The sequence below is a fragment of the Dermacentor variabilis genome, chromosome 2, assembly GCF_050947875.1.
Source record: "Dermacentor variabilis isolate Ectoservices chromosome 2, ASM5094787v1, whole genome shotgun sequence".
Lineage (NCBI taxonomy): Eukaryota > Metazoa > Arthropoda > Arachnida > Ixodida > Ixodidae > Dermacentor > Dermacentor variabilis.
In genome coordinates, this window is record NC_134569.1 from 136510899 (window position 1) to 136535615 (window position 24717).

Here is a 24717-nt window from a genome sequence, read left to right on the forward strand (position 1 = left end):
ATGAGTGAAACTTTGCTATTTGTCACTCAATAATATCAGTATATTCATTGCGCGAGCGTACACGAGTAACCGAATTTTTGTTAACCCCGCAAGTTTATTTGTTCCAGAACTTAAATGAATAAAGGTTCCGTGAGGGTATACAGCAAATTGCAGTGAGTGGAATCCTGACCTAACAGATTTGGAAGAGTCTATGTTTGAACGCAGATAAAGTGTTACTTTTCACGCTCAGAGACAGTCGTGTGCACGTGGCATGTCACGTGATTTTGAAGTACCTGTATTCCTTTGCATTCCTCAAGTTATTCACTGAGACAGCGCTTTAAGTTGAACCGCACCTAGCAGTTATGAAGTAGGAAAACGTTCCGCTTTTTCCTTACGTTGTTGAGTTCGTTACATTCACAGGTGTTTCCTTCGATGTTTGTAGTGGATACTGAAGAAAAAGAAAGGCTAAATGCAACTCAAGGCGATAACATTGGACATAATGTATCAATTCACGTAAATTATTTGTATCCTGAGACGCCTGCAAGCGCACGGCGCTAATCTCACGCACCAGGAGGAGGCACGAACGTATGCTCGAAGCACTTTCGGCATGTCGTTGCTTGATGCCAGCACGTTCATGTGAGGCGTCCATTTCAGGACACGCGATACCCGCATCATCATTGTGGAGGTCAGTAGGTATGTACTATTGAATGTGTGCTTTTACCGCGTAAAACATATCTTGAGCTATTATCACACAGTTATCACACAGTTATCACACAGCGTGAAATGGACGCAGGCGGGCGCCACGCCAACAATACGTTCAAATGCGCTCAGTCTCAACTGCGGTTACCTCCATTAGTAGCCTAGCTTGCATCATAAGTGACATACATGCAAGCACTCCGCTCACACGAAATAGAGGGTAGCTATAGAGAACTGCTTTTGTTTTCTGTTGTCCTGCAGAATTTCTCTGCTAGGCGTTGTTGTGCCCTGCACTGAGACATTGAACTGCGTATGACGTGTAGTTCTACCTCTCGAGTTATGTTTATTATTTCACTCCTAAAATGCTACGGTGTTAAGCAAAGATAGAATGGCTATATAAATGTGCAGTGAACAAAAAAGAAAGTAAGGAAATTTTGTGCAGAAGCCTTGAAATCTGGGGCGTGTGTGCCTGAGAGAGCAACAATAGAGGCGGGAAGGAAGTTCCATTCAACTCTGGAATTCGAAAGAAAATAGCAGTTATAAGGCTTTGAGATTATGGCAGGCTTGCTTTAATGCTGGTCGTTGAAAGTTGACGTGGAAGATTGTGGTGAAGGTATGTCATCTCAGTTGTTATACTAAATTAATCAAAACGAGAAAAATCATAGGCTCTATAACTTCGTAAAGGTTTGGGGAATGCTCTGTCCGGCTGCCTATCCGCAAGAAAGAGTGAGTATGTTTCCACACATGATGCACTGAAAGAAGCAAATAAGCAAGCAAACAGCTGGGCCAGTCAAAGCGGACTGTCAGGTGATGAGCAACACTGGCAGTCGTCTGGGCAATAGCTTCGCACGGTGCAAGACATTCTGAATAATATAAACTGCTTGTGTTGCCACGATTTCGAAATAACAAAAAATATCACCGATAACAAAATGTAATAACCTCGTTACATGTGTCAAATATAAAAGCGGCGTATAAAAGGATAACTGCGCGCGTGAATAGAAATGATCTTCCACATATCTGGCATAGAAGTTAAAATGATACTTAACACCAAGCGCGCTATGCCCTTTCGCAACCTTCGATAGTGAGGTGTCTGTTTAACATCACATAATCTGGAAATGGGAAGCTTTGATGAAAATAAGGTGATAGCAGTTGGGAACGTGCGGTGCACCCCGGTGCACGAGACGGTTTTACGTGCAAAAAAAGAAAAGAAAAGATAAACGAGGTGAAAAATAGCAGGTGCTGGGCCATATTATGTCAGGATTCTCTTGGTCACATTCTATTTATTATAGTTTGTCTTGGTGAGTGGCAGATCTCAACGATACCGAGGGTGCTGTGGCTTCGCGAAAGCTAATGACAAAGGGCAAAAAAAAAAAGGAACACAACATCGAAAAAATTTATATCATCGTTACGTAATACACACCCTGCAACTGCTCGCTGTCTGCGATGACTAGCTGCCAAACGGCTGCGTGCGTTTTTTTTTTTTTTTTTACTAGAGTTTTGACGCTGATAGCGCCGCTTCTTTCGATGTCTTCCGTAGCGACCGTGACCCACTGTAACATTCGGTGGAGGGCGGCTATATTATGCACGAGCGCGATATGCCACGCGCTACATGTGCACCGTTCGCGCGTCCCGCGCAGGAGATCGTGAACCACAGCATCCGCACGACGGTTCGCACGGTGCCCTTCTTCGCCCAGTCGGAGCCGACGTTCGTGGCCGAGCTGGTGTCGCGGCTTCGGCACGAGTTCTTCCAGCCGGGCGACCTGATCGTCAAGCAGGACACGGTGGGCCACAAGATGTACTTCCTCCAGTCCGGGAAGGTCAACATCGTCCACGACAACGCGGAGTTCGTCGCCAGCGCGTACGCCGGCGCCTACTTTGGAGGTGCGCGCGCGCACTCCGTTCCGAGCGCTTTTGGACAAAGTGGGATCTCGGATCGAACTAGCTGGTCGTTCATAATATGATGACTAAATTGTGGGATTCGACGTTCCGAAACTGCGCAGACAGTTATGAGACTCAGCTGGTAGTGCTCACTATATATATATATATATATATATATATATAGTTAAAGATGTAGTCATGTGGGGCCGGTATTAGCATCTCCTATTTTGTTCCTTCGGCGACGGAATGGTGACTGTGGCATGAAGCCGATGAACACCAGGTCGTAGGCTCGATTTCCTGCGGGGCTGGTCGCATTTAAATGGTAGCGGAGTACACAAACAATCGTGTGCTTATTGCTTAAGGTGCATGTCACAGAATCTTCAACTCACCACTGCGACGCCGTCCCTCGTAGCTCATTGTGAAGTCTGGGGAAGTTCAACCCTATCAAATGTTTTGTCTTCATGATCACGTATGGTCGTTGAGAGCGTGATGCTTTGACGGTTCATTCTGATCAAATGTGGTTTCTTTAGTGCACGAGAGAAAGTCGAAACCAGACCGAAATTTACTCGTCTGTCCGTCGGCGATATCTGTGGGGCATAATGCCTGGAAATGCCCTTGTGCTAAGATTTCGCCACGCATATAGATAGACCAGCTGTAGGTTTTGTAGTTCGCAATCTGTCAGTCACCATGCTGTTTCGTATCCTTGGTGAGAGCCACGCAGCTTTTGAGGGTATACTGAAGTTTAAAAAGCAGCGCTGCTAAGTTGAACCATAGAGACAGCACGTACGATCTTAATTAAGCCTTACTCAAGGTATACTTAAGGCAGTTCCTGCTATGTCCGCAGGGGGGTTTTGTCGGCATGTTTGTCACAATTATTTATTCCTAGTAGTATACTCGCCAGAAAAATACTGTGTCCCCGCCCATTAGGATTCGATCTCGAGTTCGCTACGTGTGTGTCGTCGTGGCACCTTCGTAGTTGTCGTCGACCGCCACTGCCGCCTTCGTTGTATGTGTCGTCGTTGTAATTTTCCTCTTCGTCATACCTTCATCGTCGGTATTGCCCCTGCGTCGTTACCGTTGTATCAGCTATCGCTCCTTTTGGCGACACTTTGTCTTCCCCTTCGCGTGGTGCTCTCTACAACATTTTCCTTTCCTGTTTTTTTTTCTTCGCCTCACTGTCGTCGCCGACCCGCAGAGATGTGCCTGCTGACCCGGGCCCGTCGGCAGGCGAACGTGGTGGCCGAGACGTACTGCAACGTGCTGTCGCTGTCGGACGAGGACTTCCAGCAGGCGCTCGACAAGCATCCGCTCATGCGCCGCGCGCTGGAGGCATTGTGCGCTGAACAGGGCACCCAGTTGAACTCTGCGGCAACGTTGCCGCCGTCGGTGATGTAGCGCACTCGCACGCCCGCCGATAGGCCGTCGCCTCGTTGTGTGCGCGCGCGCGTGCCGTGGCGTTTGCATGTGGGAACCCCGTGCCACCCGAATGGGTCGTACGCTGCGTGGAGTTTGTGCCGCACAGTTTCCGTGATCGTTCGCATATCGTGTATGTTGAGACCAATAACTGTGCCCGGATGTGTTTATGCTTGTAGCGCTTCCGCAAGCAGCGCCGGCCGCGACGCGCCGAGACTGTGTTCCGCGACGATATGACGCAGTTGCGATCTTAGATCGAGTGAAAAAAAAAATACAAGAAAACGAGAAAGTGTTTCACTTGCTTTCCTTCCCGTTCCCCTCGGATTCTCCTCTTTTCGCGTCAACCTCCCCTCCCCCACCCCCCTTTATTCAGTACTGTGCGTGCAGCTACACGTTTGGCGCAGGCTTCGCAATGTTGGGTGTGCACTTTTATAGATAAGCTACGTTGTTTTGCGAAAACAGCGGTGATCACGTGTTATAGCATTTGAAACCAGGACATTAGACGAGTCGTTAAGCGATTCTATTTAGAAGAGACGTTTTCATTTCGCGCACGTGGGAGACGCTCGTCTTTGCTTTGTGTACCTGTGCCTCTCTTTCTTTTTTTTCGATTTTGTACGCGTACAGTTGCGCCAGTTACCCGCATTGTTCAGCGACTTGTTGAACAATAATGACAACGTGAAAATTCGCATTCGTTTAGTGCTTTAGATACGTAACAGCTCTGCCCACCGTTCGACGCTGTTGGAATATCCGTATCAACAAGGACAAAATGCGCCCGCCTATGCATCCTGGCTACATCGGCCGCAACAAATGCACTCGAAGGCTAACTCCTTGCTGTCAGGTGGTCGTTAAATCACGACTTTTGTGACAGCAGGTAAAAAAAGCACAGCTTACAGGGTGAGTCGGTACCAAAACCAACCTCCGTTATTCGCAAACGAGAATAGTAGAGAAAAAAATTAAAGAAGCAATTTCTTCTGAAGTCGTGTTCACGTAGAGGCGCTTTCTGGGAAAAAAAGATATGCCGTTTACCTATAGCAGCAAGATATTTATTTTCCTCGTTTCTTTTTTCCTTTTTTTTTGTTTTGCTTGGATACGAACTGTGCTTCGCTGTGAAGTTTGTGTGAGAGTTTTCTTCTCGTAGAACCCTGCTGCATTCGCATAAAACGTAAGCTCTCTTTCACAATAAATGTGTGCCTCTGGAATTGTATTGCGTCGACTTTTTTCGTTGTCGATTCAACGACCACTCAGTTAATAACTGCATAGTGAGAGAGAGAGCGATGCGTATCCCATCCCTAAATGGTCCACGCACGACTTCAAATGTAGCCAGCGACGCCGCCACCCACTCCAGTGAACGACTAGCGAGAGGCCAGAGAAGTGGCCTAATGGACTTCCTGAAGCTGCCGGATCCACTAGCTCTGCCCAAGGGCGTAAGTGCCGGACAACGGCTGTTCAAACAGAAGTTCGAGCCCTTGTAGACCGCGCCGTAACCTACCGCCGAGCGCCGAGGGGAAATCTGTGAAGGCGGTGCTGTTTCTAAGCGAGCTCGCTGAAGAGACTGTCGATTTGTAGACGACGCACTTAGCTGCGCGAACGACGCTTGCCGCGCGGCCGTGCTGGCGAAGCTAATTGCGCGATTATTTCATATTAAAGGAGTAGGGGAGCGCAGACGTTACGCTCGAGATGAGCACGTCGGCAAGACTTGCGCGCCTAATTGATGTGGCATTTACCATTCGATGAATACGTGTCACTTTACCTTCCTGCTTTTGTACACTCAACAGTACGTTTCTTGATTGTTTCTCGAACTAAGTGTTGTTGTTTGTATGCGTCACTTTCGTTGTTGCTTTCTTTTTTTTCTTCTTCTGTTTGCTGCGTTCAACTCCGTAATATTGAAGTTGTAAAATTTTGTGGCTCTCTTTAGTCTTGTATTGTGAAGTATGTTATCTTGCGTTATCTTGTATTCTGAAGTATGTTATCCGGTGTTAATTTTTTTTTCTGAAACCACGTAGCGGCTCCGCGTTGCCAAGTCCTGTAATCGTAGGGGGCATACTGTTTCTCAAGCTGAATTTGCAGCATTATTTTCCTGCATGTTCCAACTTGTTAGACGTAAAAGAAGCTTGAAATAAAAAAAAACATTTGTATAAAGCCTGGATGTAGTTCGCGTCGCATTTCAAGACGCATTCTATGGACAAAACAAATATCTGGGATGGAATGTTGGCGATGCGGTTTAGGTAAATGTTTTTTTACAGAATCTGTGCCGCGCCGCCAAAGTGTAATCAGAAAGGTGGGGCATTTCAAAAAGCCGCCTGCTAAGCTGCGCGTCTTGGTGAAAGCCGAGAGATAGGCCAGGATCACCCTATCAGAATCTGCCCATAAGGTCGCAGGATTAATTCGTGCCTAGTAGGACGTGGCTTATATTAGCACTTATAGCGGCATCGCATTTAACTGTGCTGCAACATCTATGCAGTCTTAATAAAAAGCGACATTTATTATGGGGGGCTTCTCGTTGCTCTGGAAGTTTCCGTCCATGCGATCCGAAAAGAGAACGATTGAAGCAACATGGCGACATGATTTGATCACGCAACAGAATTTTTTATTTAAATCTCTGCCGCGTTGGCGTAGTGGCTTTAGCGTTGGGCTGCTAAAACCGAGGGCGCGGGGTCGAATCTCGACCGCGGTGACCTCATTACGATGAGACAAAATGCAAAAAAAAAAAAAAAAGACGCCCGTGTCCCATGTATTGGATGCACGTTAAAGGACCTTAGGTGGTCAGAATTAAAACCGAGTACCCCCCCCACGCCGTGCCTCGTAATCGTATCATGGTTTTGGCGCGTAAGACCCCACAATTTAACTCTTATTTTTCCTCGTACAGGATTCACTCCCAGTTTCGCTTCGTGCGCACAGTCGTGCCGTCATTGATTGTGCCCATCGTGGTCGACAACGTCTCTTGTATCGGCAACGTACGTGTCAGCTAGAGCAATTGCTGCGCACAACTAGTTCTTTAACCATTGTAACGTGCAATGTAGCTCAAAGAAATTATAATTGGTTAGTCGGTTCCTTCAAATGGCCAAGCATGCTTGGCGCCGTGTAGCCGTTTCATACCGACGTACTCAACTCGTATTGTTTCTACTGAAACGACACAGCCCACTCCGGGCGATCCGCTAGGAATCGGACGGTACTAGGGTAGAATAAATCGAAAAGAACAGATTAGCTGAAAAGAAATTGATAATTAGAAATATAAATAAAATTTAGCTGATACTGCGTTGAAGTTGGTACGAATAGCGGAGAACAAGACGACATATGGCCCTTATTTTTCTTCTCTTTTTTTTAAAATCTGTTGTGTGCCTTGACCGATAGTTAACTTCATTATGTAGCCGTCGAGCTTTCGTCGGAGTTGTACTCGTCGAGACAGCAGTACAATTGCCTCCCTTTTGTGTGGCGCATTACGTTTCTTTTTTTTTCTTATTTGTCTTTTTTTCTAATTTTACAAGATATTTGTGATAAACGAACGATGGGCTCACTGCCTGCTGTGTCAACCGTAGTGCGGTAAATGCCATTGTAAGCAACTGGAGGAACAAGTGATGGAACGCGGCAGTTCGTGTTTGTACAAGCGATGACGCGTGTTTTGTGCAGGTTTTGATGGTTAGCTGTTGGAAGACATAGCCATAAACAGCTGCCTTTGTTTTGAAGAGCCTTGGTAAAGGATTAAACGTTTAGAACTAGCGGAATCGAACAATAAACGGGCCCTTGAGGCAATAAAATAAACGGAATAAAATAAATGCGTGTCTATTTCATTTTTTTTTCAATTTCCTCGACGCGATGCCAGCTTTCGCAATCACGGAGACCAATAAACGAAGAAATACGAGAAAATGCCTTTAGAAATTTCAGTTAGCTTCATCGCTGCAACGGGCACAGAAAACGAGCTCGCTTCTCTAAACTCTCTGACGAACCTTCCTTGTAAAATTTTGCTCTCTAACCAAAGTGAAATTGCCAGTAATCACCTAAGTATAGTTGCTGGTGTGGAGAAGAACTTTCTGGGCTGCGTGTTTATATAAAATAAAGAAAAGGGGAGCAAACCGCTTCTGCCGTTTTATTGTCCAAAAATTTGTTCTCACCGCGCCCCGATGGAAACACAGTCGGTTACATTATTTTGTTCTTTTTCCCGACTTGCGCGGATAGGGTTCAAAAACCCCTTTCGCACAACAGCAATTTCTCGATTTTGCTGCAATTCTGTAAAACTTTTGTCAGGTGACGGCCATGATTACGCCCAGCCAACCTGTACTGCAAACCCTACTTAACTAATGCAAATATAAGTGTCTTTCTCCCTCTCCTTCTCATACAACCATAGCTTCCAACAAGGCAACATTGCGAAATGTACGCATATTTTTGCTCTGGTGCCGAGAAACAATGCAAGAGTCGCCTCCGTAAACCTTCATAGGACGCGTCATCACGCAAGGCAGTTCGTGGGAACTACGATCAACACCAAAGTGCAGCTGATTGATTACTTGCATTGTTTTTTTTGTTGTTCTTATGATTTGAAAGAAAGCTTATTTGTTAGTATTATTTGAAGAAAATTTGAAAGAAAGAACTTCGTTTCTTTGTTTATCTGCGAACCAAGTTTCACTAATACTAATAGTTATTAACTTGGGTTGCGCGTAACTTATATTGTTGGTACAGCCAGATTTTTCTTGCACCTAAATTGTTTACGGGCACTGCGTCAGCACCTAAAATTTCTTGTTTCTTTTTTTAAATATTGCACGAAGGAAAAAAAGGGGAAGGTTGATTTTGATTTGAGAAAGACTCGGCGGTCAACCGCGACAGCACAGCACGAACGCTCAAACATAAATCGCGTATATAACACGCGAATGGTGAACAGCACGCAGAAGTATACAAAAAGAAAAAGCGCGTCATTCGAACGCGCTTAGAAGTGTTTCCCTTTCACCAAACTACTCTCATCAGCTCCCAGGGCGACGGCAGACAGCGCGGAGCAAAAGAAAGATCGCGCGGCGCATCGTTAAAAAACGACCCTGTAGCACGGCGAAGACACAACTTTAAACGGCCGAGATCAGCGTAAACCGGCGCTCCTCTCTCGCACCTCCTCACCCTCACGTCGCTCGGTGCCAAGAAAAATGACTTTATTCTCAAGCGCGCTTCTTCGCGCCGCGTAGTCGTCGTTTCCGCGAGCGCTCGCGTCCGACGCCCGATGGCGTTCTCAGCTGGTACACGGGGCGAGCCTATTCTCGCCCTTCGCCGCCGCTGCGCAGTGCTGGGCACGCACGCGCAGACACACGCACGCACACTGAGACATCCGACACCCGGCCTTCATTCGTCAACGTCGCAGCACGCGCGGGCATGCGTAATGGCCTTACCTGGCTGGCAACGAGGGAACCTTCATCACTCTTTAAGGCGCTTGTACGACACGCGTGGCGGGCCGTCATTACTCAGAACGCTCGGGGAGGCCTCGGTTGAGAGGGAGGGGACGCCGCTGTCGTCGCGAGGAGGACTGTTGCTCGCGAACTCGGGCCAGTCGGAATCGCGAGGAGACGCAACAAACGTCGCATATATATATATGTGGATCGGGCGAAATCTGCAGCCACGGAACGCGCAACGTGAAGCGCTCGCTCTCGCAAGCAAGTTGGAGGAGTCGAGTGATCGTGAGGTGAATGAAAGTGACGCAAGAGCCAGCGTGTGGTTAGATTCAGTTAGTGAGGGAGCGAATGAATGGGGTGAATGAAATCGATAGTTGGATGACATCTCGTCAGGTCGAGAAACAAATTAATATTGGAAACATAAAAGAACAAAACGTCGACAAAAGTTGACGTTTCGGCTTGCACACGCAATCCTTGTTCACCCAAGGAAGAAGACTTTCGTGTGCCAAACCGGACCGTCAATCACTTTTAACAACACCGCTTTGGTCGGCGTTCCGTTTTGAAGACATGTCTCTCTTACCTAATTATCCTCACTTTTCGGAATCGAGTACGTGTGTTTCTAGCTTCTTTTATGGGTCAATCTGAGATTTCGCAGTCTAAATATGTGGGCCAATACCGAAGGTGGGTGCACTCTAAACATGTTCCCTTGGGTATGTGCATTCCTAAAATATCGGCCGATCCCTAAGGTAGGCATGTCTAAAAATGTAAGCAGTCCGATGCTCCTCCCTGTCCTTTGACGCGAGGGGGACGCGATAGTGTCGTGCACAGTGATTATACATCATCCTCACCCCACAACTCCCTCAGGAAGGCATTGTCTTTAATCGATATCAACTAGAGGTTGAATCGCCTTTCAACGTTTTTATCTTCCTTTGTAATTTCGGTAAAAAATTGAACGAGCGGGTGAGAATTAGTGACTAATAATTGTACGCGACCGCAGTTTTCACAACAGACGGCGTTAAAAGAAACGACCAGGAATAAATTAGCTCCTCGCTTTGATCGATAATTAAACGTTCCTTACTTTGTCACTTGCGGGAAGTTTACAACTATGGTGTACTTCCTGGCATCTTACGGTTAATCAAAGTGTTTGAAGAAGTTGCTTCATAGTAATTACATTACTGTATATTTAAAAATAATGAAAGTGGTCACATAACGTCTTCTTTTGCGCAACGGCCAGGGATCGCCAATGACCGACAAGTAAATTACTGCCTCGTTTCCCAACATGTAGGACTTAAAGTATGCGACACTTTCAGCATCCTTCAAAAGCTCGCAGTTTTCTGACCCGCTTCGTGAAATTAAGCTACTCGAGTATGTGGCTTCAAATACTCCTGAAATATCGGAGTGCTACATACACTGCACGCACTCGCAAGGTACTGAGCGAGAACCTTTGTGTTTGTGTGGCCGAGTTCAAAAGTAATTATATTCGGATTACCCGACGAACGCAGTGTTTGCTCTGAGTATAAAGGCACTGCTACTATCTGTTTCATCACCAATATTTATTTCTTGATCTTTTTAACAACGTAAGATTTATGTTCTTTACGCTCATCCGCTCTTAACCCCGAATCTTTACGCCCCTGTAGCGGTGTCTTCACACAATGCCGCAAATGCATGCAGTGGTGCACGCTTTACAGGTGAACTCGCTCTGCAGTTTTCATCCCGATGCGAATGATTGACTTAACGTCGCGGACGAAATAGTGGTTTCTCCTCGACATTAATATTATTACCGTATTCATGTTACAATAACTATGACGGGAAGAGGAATCGGCTAGCAGCCGAAACGGGAGCTATTTTGTATATGTCGCCGTTTTCACATGCGCGCAGAGGAGCGAGGTGGCGCTGGCGTTGCTGACTTCGAATTTCTCTCCCGTCACGACGCCTAGCTCAAGAATCGCAAGTGATCGGAATAGTTCGTCTCCTCTAGTTGAGAACATCACCCTTCTCGTCGCTCGTTTTGCCGGTACCATAAGGGCGTTGTCGGCTGCCGTGCCACATCTCCGACAGCAATTTCATTTACTCATTTCGCTGTTTACAATACGCTTGTACTGCGCAGAAACACGTTTGGTCTTGGACGGTGCTTGCAGAGAATAGCAGCTGCTTTCAAAGTATACATTTACTACCACCAGAATTCAATTCAATTCATTTACCACCAGGTTTACAGGTTGCAGCACGCGAAGAAGCCCGTCTTGATGAGTATGCGACGATGCTCGGCTAATTTATGCAGTTACACATTTCCTGGTGAGCTTGCTTGCGTAGAGGGCCACAGCGAGGAAGCGTCGCAGCCGACGGTAGCGCCGTCGAGGTGCCCCAGCGGCGTTCTCGCGCGTCGCCGTCGAGCAGACGACGGCGTCCGCGGTCTCCCGTGTGCGCGTAGAAGCGGCGGGGGGTAGCTGCGCGCGCATGCGCGGAAGAGGCTCGAGCCCGCTGGCATCGGCGGCGGGGAGGCTTGCCAAGATGGCGGCCTGCGGATCGGTGCGAGGTCGTCGCTGAGGCCGCGGTCATGCGGGAGCCCTGGGTCCCGCGGCTGGGGCGCCCTTCGGTTGACCCACGAGCGTGCTGCGACACAGCGCCCACGAACTATGCCCTTGGCGCCTAGACATGGGACGGCACCTTGGGAAGCGCTTCTCGGGCGGCTCGTGCTCTGCGCCGCCCTGTGTGTGTGCCGCGGTAGCGGCAGCGGCAGCGGCGAGCTGCCTCCTCCGGCCGAGCCACCCGTGTCGTTCCCCCCGTTCCGGTCGTCGGCGCGCTGCAACGCTTCGTGTAGCGCTGGAGCGGCAGCCGCGGCCGCATCGTGCGCGTCGCCGCCAGCTCGGCTGCCCTTCTGCACGCACCTGCCCATGCGGCGGCTGCTGCTGGACGCCGGCTCGTGTCACGCCGACCGCCTCGACCGAGCGCTGCGCGCCGACCAGCTCGCCTGCCTGGTCGCCTGCGAGTTCCGCGCGCTCCTGAGCCGCTTTGACTGCCTCGGAGGCTACTCCGCCAAATGGAACTGCCACACATGTGCCGTGAGTATGGTGTGCCTTCACTACGCTATCCGCCGCCGTGTGTGACGACGTCGTGGCGAGAGACGCTCCGTGCACCACGGCCCACCGCGTGGCTATAGGAGCAGGTGGCGTGGCACGGCCGTGAACAAGGCTCACTTTTCGGGGCACGGCCGCGGTATCGTGCATACGCTACGCAGCGTGCTTTTTCATTTTGCCAGCGTCGCCCGTCAGCTCGAGCGCGCGTTTGCACGAATCACGAGGCAGCGGCGGCGGCGGCGACCGAGGCTTGACCTCGGCACGCTTCTTCCCTTGCTCGCTCACTGCCTGCGCGCGCGCCGCCACTGCCTTCTCGTCGGAGCCCGTTCCCGAAACTGGGCACCTGTGTGTTCGAGTGTTCCCTCTTTCCCGATTATACGTTTCCTCGCGATCCCGAAATGGGAACGGAACGGTTCGCGGCATTGCTTCGGGCTACGATTGGAGCACTGATTGCAAACCTGTGCGTGGCCGGGCAGCACTGACTGTGTGTCCCCCCGGCCAACCCTAAAACGCGTTTTCGCTCTGCTATTCGTGCCGACGCTTCCACCAGTGGTGTGAGAGGACGGGAATGAATGGGCAGATACAAAAAATGTAATCCTGAAAAGACTATAACGAATCGCTGGTAACGATGGCCTCCTAGCATTAGTGGGACCGAGCATATTTTCTAGCTTTTCCTCCCCGGAGCCGTCGGTCGAAATCGACTGTGCTCTACATTCGCCTTTGCAGCGTCACTTTTGGCAGTGGCATGATTTCTATGTCATCGTTGTCTGGCGGTCGCGTCACTCAGCCCTACCGGATTCTGACTATATCACGGTGAAACAACTTCGAAGAAAAAAAAGGAGAGAAATCGGTTTATCGCAGCGGGCTTGGGAAATGCCTCGGTACGCCGGAGTTCAAGGTTTCCATTTGCCTAGTACTAGCACCGAAATATTTCTCGACGGTGGCGCCTCGTGAGTGAGTCGGAACCGACCTCCCGAGCCACGAGCTCGGTATGGTTCGCTTTTGAAATGAGAGAGAACAATCGAAGGAGAAAACAGTCGCGACAGACACGACAGTTCGTATACGTTTGCGTGCGAGCGTGTCTGTCTTGTGGAACCACCGGATATGCCTGTCCGCTTGCTTGCGACGTTCGGCACGTACTTCCTTCATCGCAGTGAAAGTAAAACAAAAGCTTTTTTTTTTTTTCGCGAGCGAGTCTGGTGAACGAGATTGGTCTTTCGCCGCGTCTATAACGAGCTCGAGAGCGTCCTATTAAGGGCTCCCCTCCCCCCCACTCCTTAACTTCCCGCTCCCCTTCGCATACCGCTCGTTGGTTATACGTAGACGGGCTCGGCAGCTAAGGCTACTCGCAACTCTAGCTCGCGCATTTTCGCGGCGCTTAGTCACGTCAGTCAGTCTCGCCTTCTTTTTCTTTCACGCTCTCTCCTTTTTAGGTGCACTTCTTTCTTTTCTTTCCACGTTCGCCCTTTCGCGCGCCGCCTCCATCCCACTCGCGTATGCTCTACGATCTCGGCGCGCTGCGCGCTCTTCGCAACAAACACGTGTGTGCAACGGCCGAACGGCGCGTTTTTGTGCCGCAGTACGTTGCTTTTTTTTTTTTTATCGTCTCGATTATTTTTCTCTTCGGCGCTGGCGAAAGCAAAACACGTCGCTAACGAGCGGGGCGGTTCAGCGAGTTCTCGCTCGCAGACGACCGACAGTGGCGTAAATGGGAAGGAAGGCGAAGCGAATGGGACCCGAAGAAGAATCGTCGATATGTACGTTTCGTACGCAAAGAGATGTTCGTAAGAAACGTCGCTCGTGCCAACAAACCGCGACCGCGAAGGTGGTGTTCGCGATCGCTCCGGCTAATGGGAATGGTCTTTAAGGAACGAAAAGCTTCTTCTGATTGTTCGGCGCAGTGTAGGCCATAAATTCACAAAGTTATTAGAAGCATGCGCTCCATCCATGCCTATATTCCTGCCCTTTCCCTCTGTTTTTCTCGCATTTTATCTGCGGTCACGCGATCGGAGCAACCGAGCTGAAGGGACACGCAACTGCGCTGTCATGATCGACTGACCCAGTTAATCAGGCATATGCTCAAAGTGAGACATGAGTGTGACCGTTGTCGATAAGGGGTTCGTGGAGACCACACAGGATGTTTACGGCATTTAAAGCCACCAGCGTGGAAAGAGTGCGTGCGATCATTGCACACGTTCTACTTGTGGCGTCTGCTCGTTGCATGAAACACTGCGCCATCGTATATCGTGCCGATAGAAACGACGTCGAACCGAGATAGCAGCGCGCAGGTTGAAAAAACAAAATTGGCATCCGCCAGTTTCAATGCCGAACGAGTCAAAACGTATTCACGGGCCCGTCACAAGCACTTATCACAAACAAGCAAGCTTTGCGAGTCTGTGCATGTGTTCACAAAAAATCTCGTGAACTTAGGATTGTCCGTAACATCGAAATGTCAGCAATTGTTGATGCTGCGCACGTTCCTAGCGATAGCGGCCGGTCAATGTCAAAGAACACCTGTAAACTCAAAACAAGCTTGGTGGATTCGGCCCCCTGGCCTCCGCGTCGCAGTTGGGAACGCGGGTCCATCTGTGCGTGCGCGTGCGAACATTTGACATCTGCACTCGGTACATTCTATCCCGCTCGGCATCTTCGCATTCCACGATTCATAACTGTCTCCATTCACGGTATCCCCGAGATGATGACAAGAGAAGGAATCGGCGAATGAGAACGAGCTTCGGTTCCCCACGCGTTAGCGTGTCGTCGTTCGGGCCGGCGATGGGTTGGGAGGGACGGGATTTCGAAAAGGAGCAGGAGGAGGAGGTGGAGGAGGGATCGGCGGCAGTGGGAAAGCTCGGGAAATCCGAAACTCGCCGTCTCCCGGCCCGTCCATCGCGACCGGCATCGCCATGTCCGCATCGGTCGCCGCCGCCGCCACCGCCGGCGCTCCAGCGGCCGCACCACAGCGTCGCTCTGTTTGCCCAGTTGATTTGTGCCGCGTCGCCAAGGGGGTGGCGAAGCGATATCTTCGCCAGACTGCTGGGGCCTCTGTCGCTAGCTCAGCACGCGGGACGTCGAATGACGAAAGAAAGAAGTTTACGAAGCGAGGCGCTCGCTTCGCGCTGTGGTGTATCGTCGGGTGGTCGTGCCACTTACCTCGAACGCGAGTGACATTGTTATTAGTGGAACGGGTTAGGAAACGCGCAAAACGACGGCGGTTGTGAATATAGAACGAAGAGGGAAAATGAAAGATCTCTTGTCGACCTCTTTGTGTGGATGGCATCCTTTCCCGCTTTTAACCGTTGAGACGAGAACGGAAACCAGGCTTCGCGAATCCGAGCCGTGCGTTTTTAATTGTGTGAAATTCTTTCGTCGCGCGATCACCGTGCGCTCGTGGTCTTGAGCTTGGGTGTTACTTGACGACGTGCATATTTTTTTTTTTGTCTTTTGTTGTATCCCGGAACATGCTATGGTGCTTGCGATGTAACACGAGCGTGAGTTGTGCAGTACTGGCTGCATGATGTGACGTTTATAATTACAAAATAATTCCGTACCACTTCTTCATTGCCTCCAGCAATGGGGGCACTTCTGTTGTCTTTCTAAAGAGTGACCGACGCAAAATAAAGCGGCCAAATAAATAAATAAGTGATGAGACAGTCTTTTATTTACTGGTGTTAGTTTATAGTCATTTTATAGATAAAACTAGAAAAAAAAATATGCACATTTGTTGCTTGAGAATGACTCTCAAGTATTCAAAAGTTGTTTCGACACAAGTTCTGCATATCGGCCAAATTGAGCGACCAAAACCAGAGCGAGATTGGTTGAGGGGAAGAACACCTGTTTTCACGAATCTCACTTTTTCGGGGCTTCTGCCGGCTTCTATAGCGCCACTTTCGCGAAGTTGTTCATTTCGTAAAACTGCTTCTCATTGGACAGCTTCCTGCGTAAGACTGTGTTAATTATAGCACTAGGGTCACGTGCGTTCATAATCGGAACCCTCCTTGCATTTGAATGGCGTTGTTTTTTGTATTTTTCCGCAAACCGAAATGTGTCTAGAGTGTCAAGCCTGAAGAGCGATCAGAACAGCTCACGATATTATTTGTCGTCTTTTTTAACCCACCGATATATGTTCTATTCGCATGCGATATCTACTTGTCGGTACCACAGTTCTCCGTCCATGTCTTCCACACCTATTATCCTGCCACAAGGCCGTCACAACATTCATTCGGTAGGAATTTCAACGCTTTATCCCGACGCTTTCAAATACATTTAAGACGCCTATACCGTTTCACTCTTCCTAACATAATGTTATAAAAGGCTACCAAAAAGGCTAGGCCCTGTTTGTCCCGGAATACAGTCACCTGGCTTGATTTCTGGAAGCTTTGTCCGATGCCGAACGTCGAAGCTGTTTTTCACGTATTGCTTGTACACGCGTGCGCTTGTTCCGTTTGCCGTCTTATACGATACGTTCCCGAAATTCATTAAATTTGACTAGCTAGCTGTCGCACACTTAGGCCACGTACATTGGAGCTAAGACTTCATTCGGCCTACGCTCCAGTTGTGCATAACCGGTCCTTAGAGCACAGGCTACATGTGAACTCAGGCAAGATTTTAAGCTTCTGGTGCCTCGATATCAGCTTTCGTCGAGGACGTTGACTGCTGCGTCGTGTGGTGCTGTGGAATGGTAGGCCCATACTCTTTAATCCGCCCGTTTATTTTTTCTTCTTTTTTTGCAATTTGTAGTAATTTCAATAAAACAAGACTATCTCTCATTGCGATAACAATTATACCAAGGCTCGAGGCGCATTTGTGCCATCGCCGTTGGCGTCGTCGTTGTCGTGCTGTAATGCTATTGACGACGCCTGCGCGTCCAGCTCGTGGATTAATAGAAGGCCTCCAGGGATGCGCAGTGAGTATTGTTTCAGAAGCGACAAAGCCAAGCGGACGCACTCTCACGCTCCGCTCAGTCTGTCTATACCGGAGACAGGGCGGCGTTCTGTCTTCCACGGCCAGCGTCAGCGTTTGTGCTGAGCAGATGCGTGCATATCACATTATGGTGATCGAACGTCAAGCTATACTTATGCAGTCCTTTCTTAGGACGCCCACCAACCACCACGGTTTTCCTTTAATCACACCTCGTTCACCATCGAGGTTCGACACCTCATCACGTTCATCACGCCAGCGTTCTGAGATGCCTTCCGTGCAACGCTAAAACTTGCTATCGCTTTCGATGTTTCGCCTTCGGGTAAAACTGGCAATTTTTTTAGCGCCTCCTCTTGCAACTTTTGATTCGATTGCGGAGTGTCTGTGGGGGTATTTAGCAAGAAATACAGATCAGGCACTCGTTAAGTGCGATCGAAGTATTTAAAACCCCACAATGTGCACTGGGGTTCCATATTATATGTTATTACATTGCGTAAAATAGTGTGTGTAAAACTGTAGCCAGAACAGTACTGCTTCTCGCGACACGTGTTGAGTCTCTATTTCGTGAAACTAGTTCCAAGCACAAAGTTTCTAGCAAAATTGTACGCTAAAAGTACCGACGTGTCTTCCATTCTGCGGTTGTAACATTACTCCTAACGAGTATAGTTAAAGAAAGTTAATTAGTAAATCTGTATTATCAATACTACTGCACAGCATTAGATTTTCTCAATTATATTCTGTTATTAGAAAAAGGAGTTAGCATAAATGTGTCGCCTCAGAATAAATTTTAACTACTGCCAGTGACACTGGTGGTCATTGTGGATTTTGCCATGTGTAGTATATATTCTATCTGAAGATGCGTGATACGTTGTATGATGTGTCGAAAGTGCAGATACTGATACATGGCTTGTCGAATGTATGATGACAAGCCATGTATACAATACAATACATACAAAAACAATACAATACAATACATCTAAAAAGTATATTAATACAGTGTGTAGGATACATGTAGCTTCGATACTGCCCAGCTTTGCGTACAGTTAACGCAAACTCAAGATTTGAGCGATTTATACTTTTGCCGACCTTCCCTTGCCGATAGCTGCTATTGAAGGACATGTGAAACTTGCGACGGCAATAACTGGCATCGTACATTTAGCAACTATTGGCATTTTTGTGTTACAGCGGCATTGCACCTTTTAACTACTATCATTTTTAACGTAAACAATACTATAAGGGTGGGTTAAGGGAGGAATCAAATAATATAGCAAATAGACTGTCATTTACCTGTTTAAATAGCGTGCTCATGTTCGAAAGACCGTGAAACCAGTAACGATGTGAACGTTAAGACTGAGAGGGTCACATCCTCCTGGTAACCATGCGAAACAGGCTATCTTCAACTGTTTTCTTGGGCTTTGACTCGGCGCTACGGCTTTGTGCACTAGGAACCTTCAGCACCGTTTATTAGGTTTCAGTCAGCAGGAATATTATATTCCTGCTTTTTTCACGCGCAGAGACGCCCCCAGTAGCAGCTAGAAAATGAAATGACAACGCTAATTTCCAAAAGCGCTCATCTTGATTCCCTGCCACACGCACTTTGGCTCCTTTTCGCTGATGTAAACCTGACGAAGAAAAGTTTAGACACCTTTTCAGAATGTTACAGGAGTCCCGTTTGTCGTCTTTTATTTGAGTCCATCGACGTAACTTTTTCTCTATGGTTCCCGTCCGCCTGCATTCTTCTACCACTTGCCGCCGCTTGCGGCTCACGCGAGTTTGGTGCTTGGTTTGCATCTGCGTGTAGTTCAGTTCAGCATCACAGTGTGGCGTACTGGCTCCGCAGTGAGTGAATGACGAGCGATAAGGCAACCGATATCTGTTGGCGTGCTTCCCAGGGGAGTGACAATGGTACATTGCCTTCAGCACACGTTAACACGACAGCGTTAAGCGCTTCGTGTCGCAGAAAAACCGGCGTCGGCGTCCAGCGTCGACAGTCGTTTCCGCAAAAATTAATCCGAACCACCACCACCACCACCACCACCACCACCACCACCACCACCACCACCACCACCATCATCATCATCATCATCATCATCAGCATCAGCCTGGTTACGCCTACTGCAGGGCAAAGGCCTCTCCCATGCTTCTCCAACAACCCCGGTCATGTACTAATTGTGGCCATGTCGTCCCTGCAAACTTCTTAATCTCATCCGCCCACTTAACTTTCTGCCGCCCCCTGCTACGCTTCCCTTCCCTTGGAATCCAGTCCGTAACCCTTAATGACCATCGGTTATCTTCCCTCCTCATTACATGTCCTGCCCATGCCCCCCATTTCTTTTTCTTGATTTCAACTAAGATGTCATTAACTCGCGTTTGTTCCCTCACCCAATCTGCTCTTTCCTTATCCCTTAACGTTACACCTATCATTCTTCTTTCCATAGCTCGTTGCGTTGCCCTCAATTTGAGTAGAACCCTTTTCTTAAGCCTCCAGGTTTCTGCCCCGTAGGTGAGTACTGGTAAGACACAGCTGTTATACACTTTTCTCTTGAGGGATAATGGCAACCTGCTGTTCATGATCTGAGAATGCCTGCCAAACGCACCCCAGCCCATTCTTATTCTTCTGATTATTTCCGTCTCATGATCTGGATCCGCCGTCACTACCAGCCCTAAGTAGATGTATTCCCTTACCACTTCCAGTGCCTCACTACCTATCGTAAACTGCTGTTCTCTTCCGAGTCTGCTAAACATTACTCTAACTTTCTGCAGATTAATTTTTAGACCCACTCTTCTGCTTTGACTCTCCAGGTCAGTGAGCATGCATTGCAATTGGTCCCCTGAGTTACTAAGCAAGGCAATATCACCAGCGAATCGCAAGTTACTAAAGTATTCTCCATTAACTTTTATCCCCAATTCTTCCCAATCCAGGTCTCTGAATACCTCCTGTAAACACGCTGTGAATAGCATTGGAGAGATCGTATCTCCCTGCCTGACACGTTTCCTTATTGGAACTTACTTTCTTTATGGAGGACTACGGTGGCTGTGGAGCCGCTATAGATATCTTTCAGTATTTTTACATACGGCTCTTCTACACCCTGGTTCCGTAATGCCTCCATGACTGCTGAGGTTTCGACAGAATCAAACGCTTTCTCGTAATCAATGAAAGCTATATATAAGGGTTGGTTATATTCCGCACATTTCTCTATCACCTGATTGATAGTGTGAATAAGGTCTATTGTTGAGTATCCTTTACGGAATCCTGCCTGGTCCTATGGTTGACAGAACTACGCATACCCAACCACACAAGCTCTCCATGTAGCGCAAGTAAGTTACTAAACTAATTGAATTTCTTAAGGTAAAATACATCAGAAAAATTCTAAAGTACGGCTTATACACAACCCACACAATTGATAGCGTCGGATTGTTATTTTGATATATGAGAAAACACAATTCTGCTACGCGGTAACTCAAAACACAAACCCCTTTTGCAAATATCAAAGGCTATAAAGCGGCGCGCCCGGTCCATTGCAACATCTCCGAATGGCGCTCGCCTCAGCCGCACCGTGGCCCACGCAAGAGGTCGCGTTTCCACCAGAAACCTCGTCTTCGTGCATAGCGTTCGGCGCCAACGTTTCGCGGTAAACGTTACGGTTACGTAAGCTGCAGTTGCCTGGAAGCGTGAGAAGCAGTCAGGAATATTTGAATGCTGTCGCGTTCCACTCTTAAAGGCGAAGCTGAAGCCTCCTCCAAACTTTTTCCTTAGTCTGTTCAGCCTCGGCAAAATTATTGTAACACTTGGAGGAATTCCCGAAGGCGCTTGGTACTGAAGTCCTGACAATGGGCTAGTTTAGCGCTCACTCGGGAAAGTAGTGGCGCAAGGATTTGAGCTCCGATTCTTTTACAGCCGGCTGCGAGAGTAATAAGTGCCACTACCAAACCCAAAGTAGCGCGTCGGTTTCATCCTTACCCTCCTCCTCCTCAGCCTCCTCCAGTAGCCGGTAAAGGACGCTTGGATTTGAAGAGGTAACAAGATGCGTGGACTGAGCACCACGCTTCGCCGTAAATACCAACCATATTGTTGGATTGTGGTCATTCATTCATTGTTATTTATTTATTTATTTATTTATACCGGTAACTGCTCCGCCTTTACTAGCATTATAGCGAGGGATATATATATATATATATATATATATATATATATATATATATATATATATATATATAGTCTAATGTAATATATTTGACACCCAGATCAAGTACAAGAAACGCGGTAAAAATCATCATTGACACTACGTAAACACTTGCAGGCGAAAGAATATTGCAGTCATTTATGGTCCCAGGAAGAGAGAGAGAGAGAGAGAGAGTAGAATTCAGGAAGGCAGGGATGTTAACCAGTCAATAGTCTGGTTGGCTACCCTACACTGGGGGATGGGAGAAGGGGAAGAGAAAGAAGGGAGAGAGAAGGTGTAAATACGTGTACGGACAGCACTTCAGTTAAAGTCGCTCGAGCAAACCAGAGGTTCTGAGAAAACACAAAAGTGCCTTCACTGCCTTCTGAGCCGATGATCGGTCGGGACGGTGCTCTAATATGGTCTGTTCACTCAGAGGACGATCATCTAGTTTCCTCAATGTGTTGGACAAAGACTGTCTTCGTGCTTGAAATTGAGGACAATGGCACAATAAGTGGTCAATGTTCTCCTCGCATCCGCAAACATCACATGCAGGAGTATCAGCCATTCCAATTAGTGCTGAGTAGGCATTCGTGAAGGCAACTCCAAGCCATAACCGACACAGAAGAGACGCTTCACGTCGGTGTAGACCCGCTGGAGGTTTGAGTTGAAGTGACGGGTTTAGTCTGTGCAGTCTTGTGCACCTTGTATGTGCGGTGTTCCACTCTGCCAAGGAGATCGTGCGTGCTAGAATGCCAACTAATAATAACAAAACTAATAACGCAAGGCGTCACCTCTAACAGGAAATTCATAAATCTTTAGACTATGGACTTTTTCTTGCTATATATATAATGACGCTCTAATACACGTTTTTCTACCTATCCTTGTTGCGCAAAATTATACACTGAAATATATTTTTTATTCAGCTATTCAGGAGTAACTGGCGTGCATATTACTAACGTTAGCGAAGCTGGTGCTGTTTGGCGGGTTCACTGTCCTCCTGCGGAAGCGTTGGCTCCAGCATGAGGTTTTTCTCGTTGACCTACTGTTGATTCCTATCTGTTCCCATTTCCAAGTGAGCCCTTTTGTCTTGCGCTGCTCCAGAGTTACTGAATCCTGAACACGTTTTCCTATAGATGTACGTCGTCGATTTAAATGAGATGCACTTAATAACTTCGCCAACATCAAGGATATGAACGGTAATTTTTACTGACTTCCTTGAAAAACCCGCCAGCAGCGTGCTCTCACACGCTGAAACATGGTTACTGAGTTAGGTAACATTCTTTTTGTTGTTTTTATACTTGCGCGTTCGATTGCGAAGCAATTGTGAAGGAAACAAGTGACCCTTCCTCCAAAAACAATACGAGTGCTACTTTTCCGTTCTTCTCTAAGACCTCAAACTATTTCAAGAAAGGAAAAAAAATCTTATGCTGGAACTGTTCCTAAGAGCAAATGTCAGACAATCGTGATGACTGGCATACTGTTAGCAAAAGCTGCTGGCCTGTGGGAAAGACCCCTCGGAACCAAAAGCTTTTTTTGAATTCGGCCCCTGTTTCTGTTTTCAGAAAGTCTTGTATTAAGTGTCTTTCTTATTATTATTATTACTTTAAAATCGCCTTCTACGATCTCAAGTTCAGCATATTCTTTTCTTTCTAATCATTTGCCAGAAATAGAGAGGCGTTTCTCGCCACAATGCCGGTAGCTAGCAACAGTCAGTCGGGTAGTAGAGGTACGAACCAAAGAACTGCAATCACGACTGAAAAAAAAGCAAGCTTTAAGGTTTTATGAAGTCGGGGGGGCGGGGGTACATTTATTAATTATTATTCGTAAAGCCTAGTCTGAGTCAACTTTTAGAGAAAGAAAAAAACTGACACGTAAAAGTAACAGACTCGAAGGATTATACTCATGTTCTAATGGTACGCTTTTTAATTTGCCGAAACTATGGCAGGGAGACACTGCTGCCGACCTCCTTTTCCAGTGTGATCTATAATTATTTGCTAAAAATGGAAGCGCTCATTTTTGCGTTTCCACCCGGAAGGATATTACTTAATCTTGCTTCTCGGCTATTTGCAGGCTGCGTACACAGCGCCTGCGTTCTCTTTTCTCATGGCTTCGCTGCTATTTCGACGCGCCAGTTGTAGAATATTCGCGCCTGCATTGCGGAAGAACCGAGCACAAAGCTTTAGTTAATGGGCTTTCTATGAGTAGCGAGAGTAGTATTACTCGCCTCTGTACGATTACTCCGTGCCCACGCTGACGTCATATTCTTTTCAGAAAATGTGAGTGACGACGGGAGCAAGAAATTAGTTGGCAGGGTTCTAGGAGCTCGTGTGCTTAGACTCTGGCCAGGTGCATGATATCGTGCTGCCCGCATCGCCTTGAACAAGCAGGTGCTTGTGAAATGCTTCGTACGGCCAGTCCTCGTAGCTTTCTTTGAATTTGATGAGTGACATGATGAACTCTTCGCAATGGAGGGCTTAAAAGACAAAAAGCTTTCTCCTCTGAATGGACTCGGAGCCACATAACGGTGTGAAAATATTTTTTTTTTCGTATTGAACTCTGAGCAATTGAATATATTTATCAAGCTAACAACGTGAGATGGTTGCGATCAATGTCTGCACGGGCTTCAGCCTTGTTTTAGTACGACCTTGTTTTTATACCTTTTTTTTGTAATGTTTCATTGCGGTCGCTTTGCGTGAGTAATGTTACAGTACTCGATTTGGACGGCATTTTCACTGAAATCACCACAGAGACCAATTCCATCGGGCATGCAAAGGCTGTTTTCGCATTCTACCGCGTGACGACGCGTTGAGGAGTATTCCAGCAACGTTAAGCGGCGACGCACATGCTGGAGACAGTAGATACTTGACGCGTATGCGATGATAAGTACCTCCTGCTAACCCATCCAAACAGAACAGCTGAGCTATCACAAAGCGAGGCAGTTTCTTACGTTGTTTATATCGGCCAAGCATTTTATAACCACGTAAAGCAACAAGGAAAAAGAAAGAAAGATGAGAAGCGGCAGAAACAAGACATGCGCAATAATAATAATAATAATAATAATAATAATAATAATAATAATAATAATAATAATAATAATAATAATAATAATAATAATAATAATAATAATAATAATAATAGTGACTTGGCGTACGCGGCTCCATTGGTGCTCCTTTTTGGTGACTGTTAATACGTGAAAAAGAATTGACATCACTGTATAGAGTAACTATT

At 47.4% G+C, this 24717-nt stretch overlaps 2 protein-coding genes across 2 annotated transcripts in view; both read left to right on the forward strand.

Moving 5' to 3' along the window:
* LOC142570456 (potassium/sodium hyperpolarization-activated cyclic nucleotide-gated channel 1-like) overlaps positions 1-5384 on the forward strand; it is a 53989-nt gene extending 48605 nt beyond the window's left edge. Inside the window, exons 8-9 of the mRNA XM_075678841.1 lie at positions 2313-2556; positions 3749-5384. Of these exons, the coding sequence (XP_075534956.1) occupies positions 2313-2556; positions 3749-3948 (444 nt within the window). The 3' untranslated portion in view covers positions 3949-5384. The remainder of the gene's footprint in view (positions 1-2312; positions 2557-3748) is intronic.
* Positions 5385-11803: 6419 nt separating this feature from the next.
* Positions 11804-24717, forward strand: part of LOC142572751 (uncharacterized) — a 218094-nt gene continuing 205180 nt past the window's right edge. Inside the window, exon 1 of the mRNA XM_075682075.1 lies at positions 11804-12388. Within this exon, the coding sequence (XP_075538190.1) occupies positions 11963-12388 (426 nt within the window). The 5' untranslated portion in view covers positions 11804-11962. The remainder of the gene's footprint in view (positions 12389-24717) is intronic.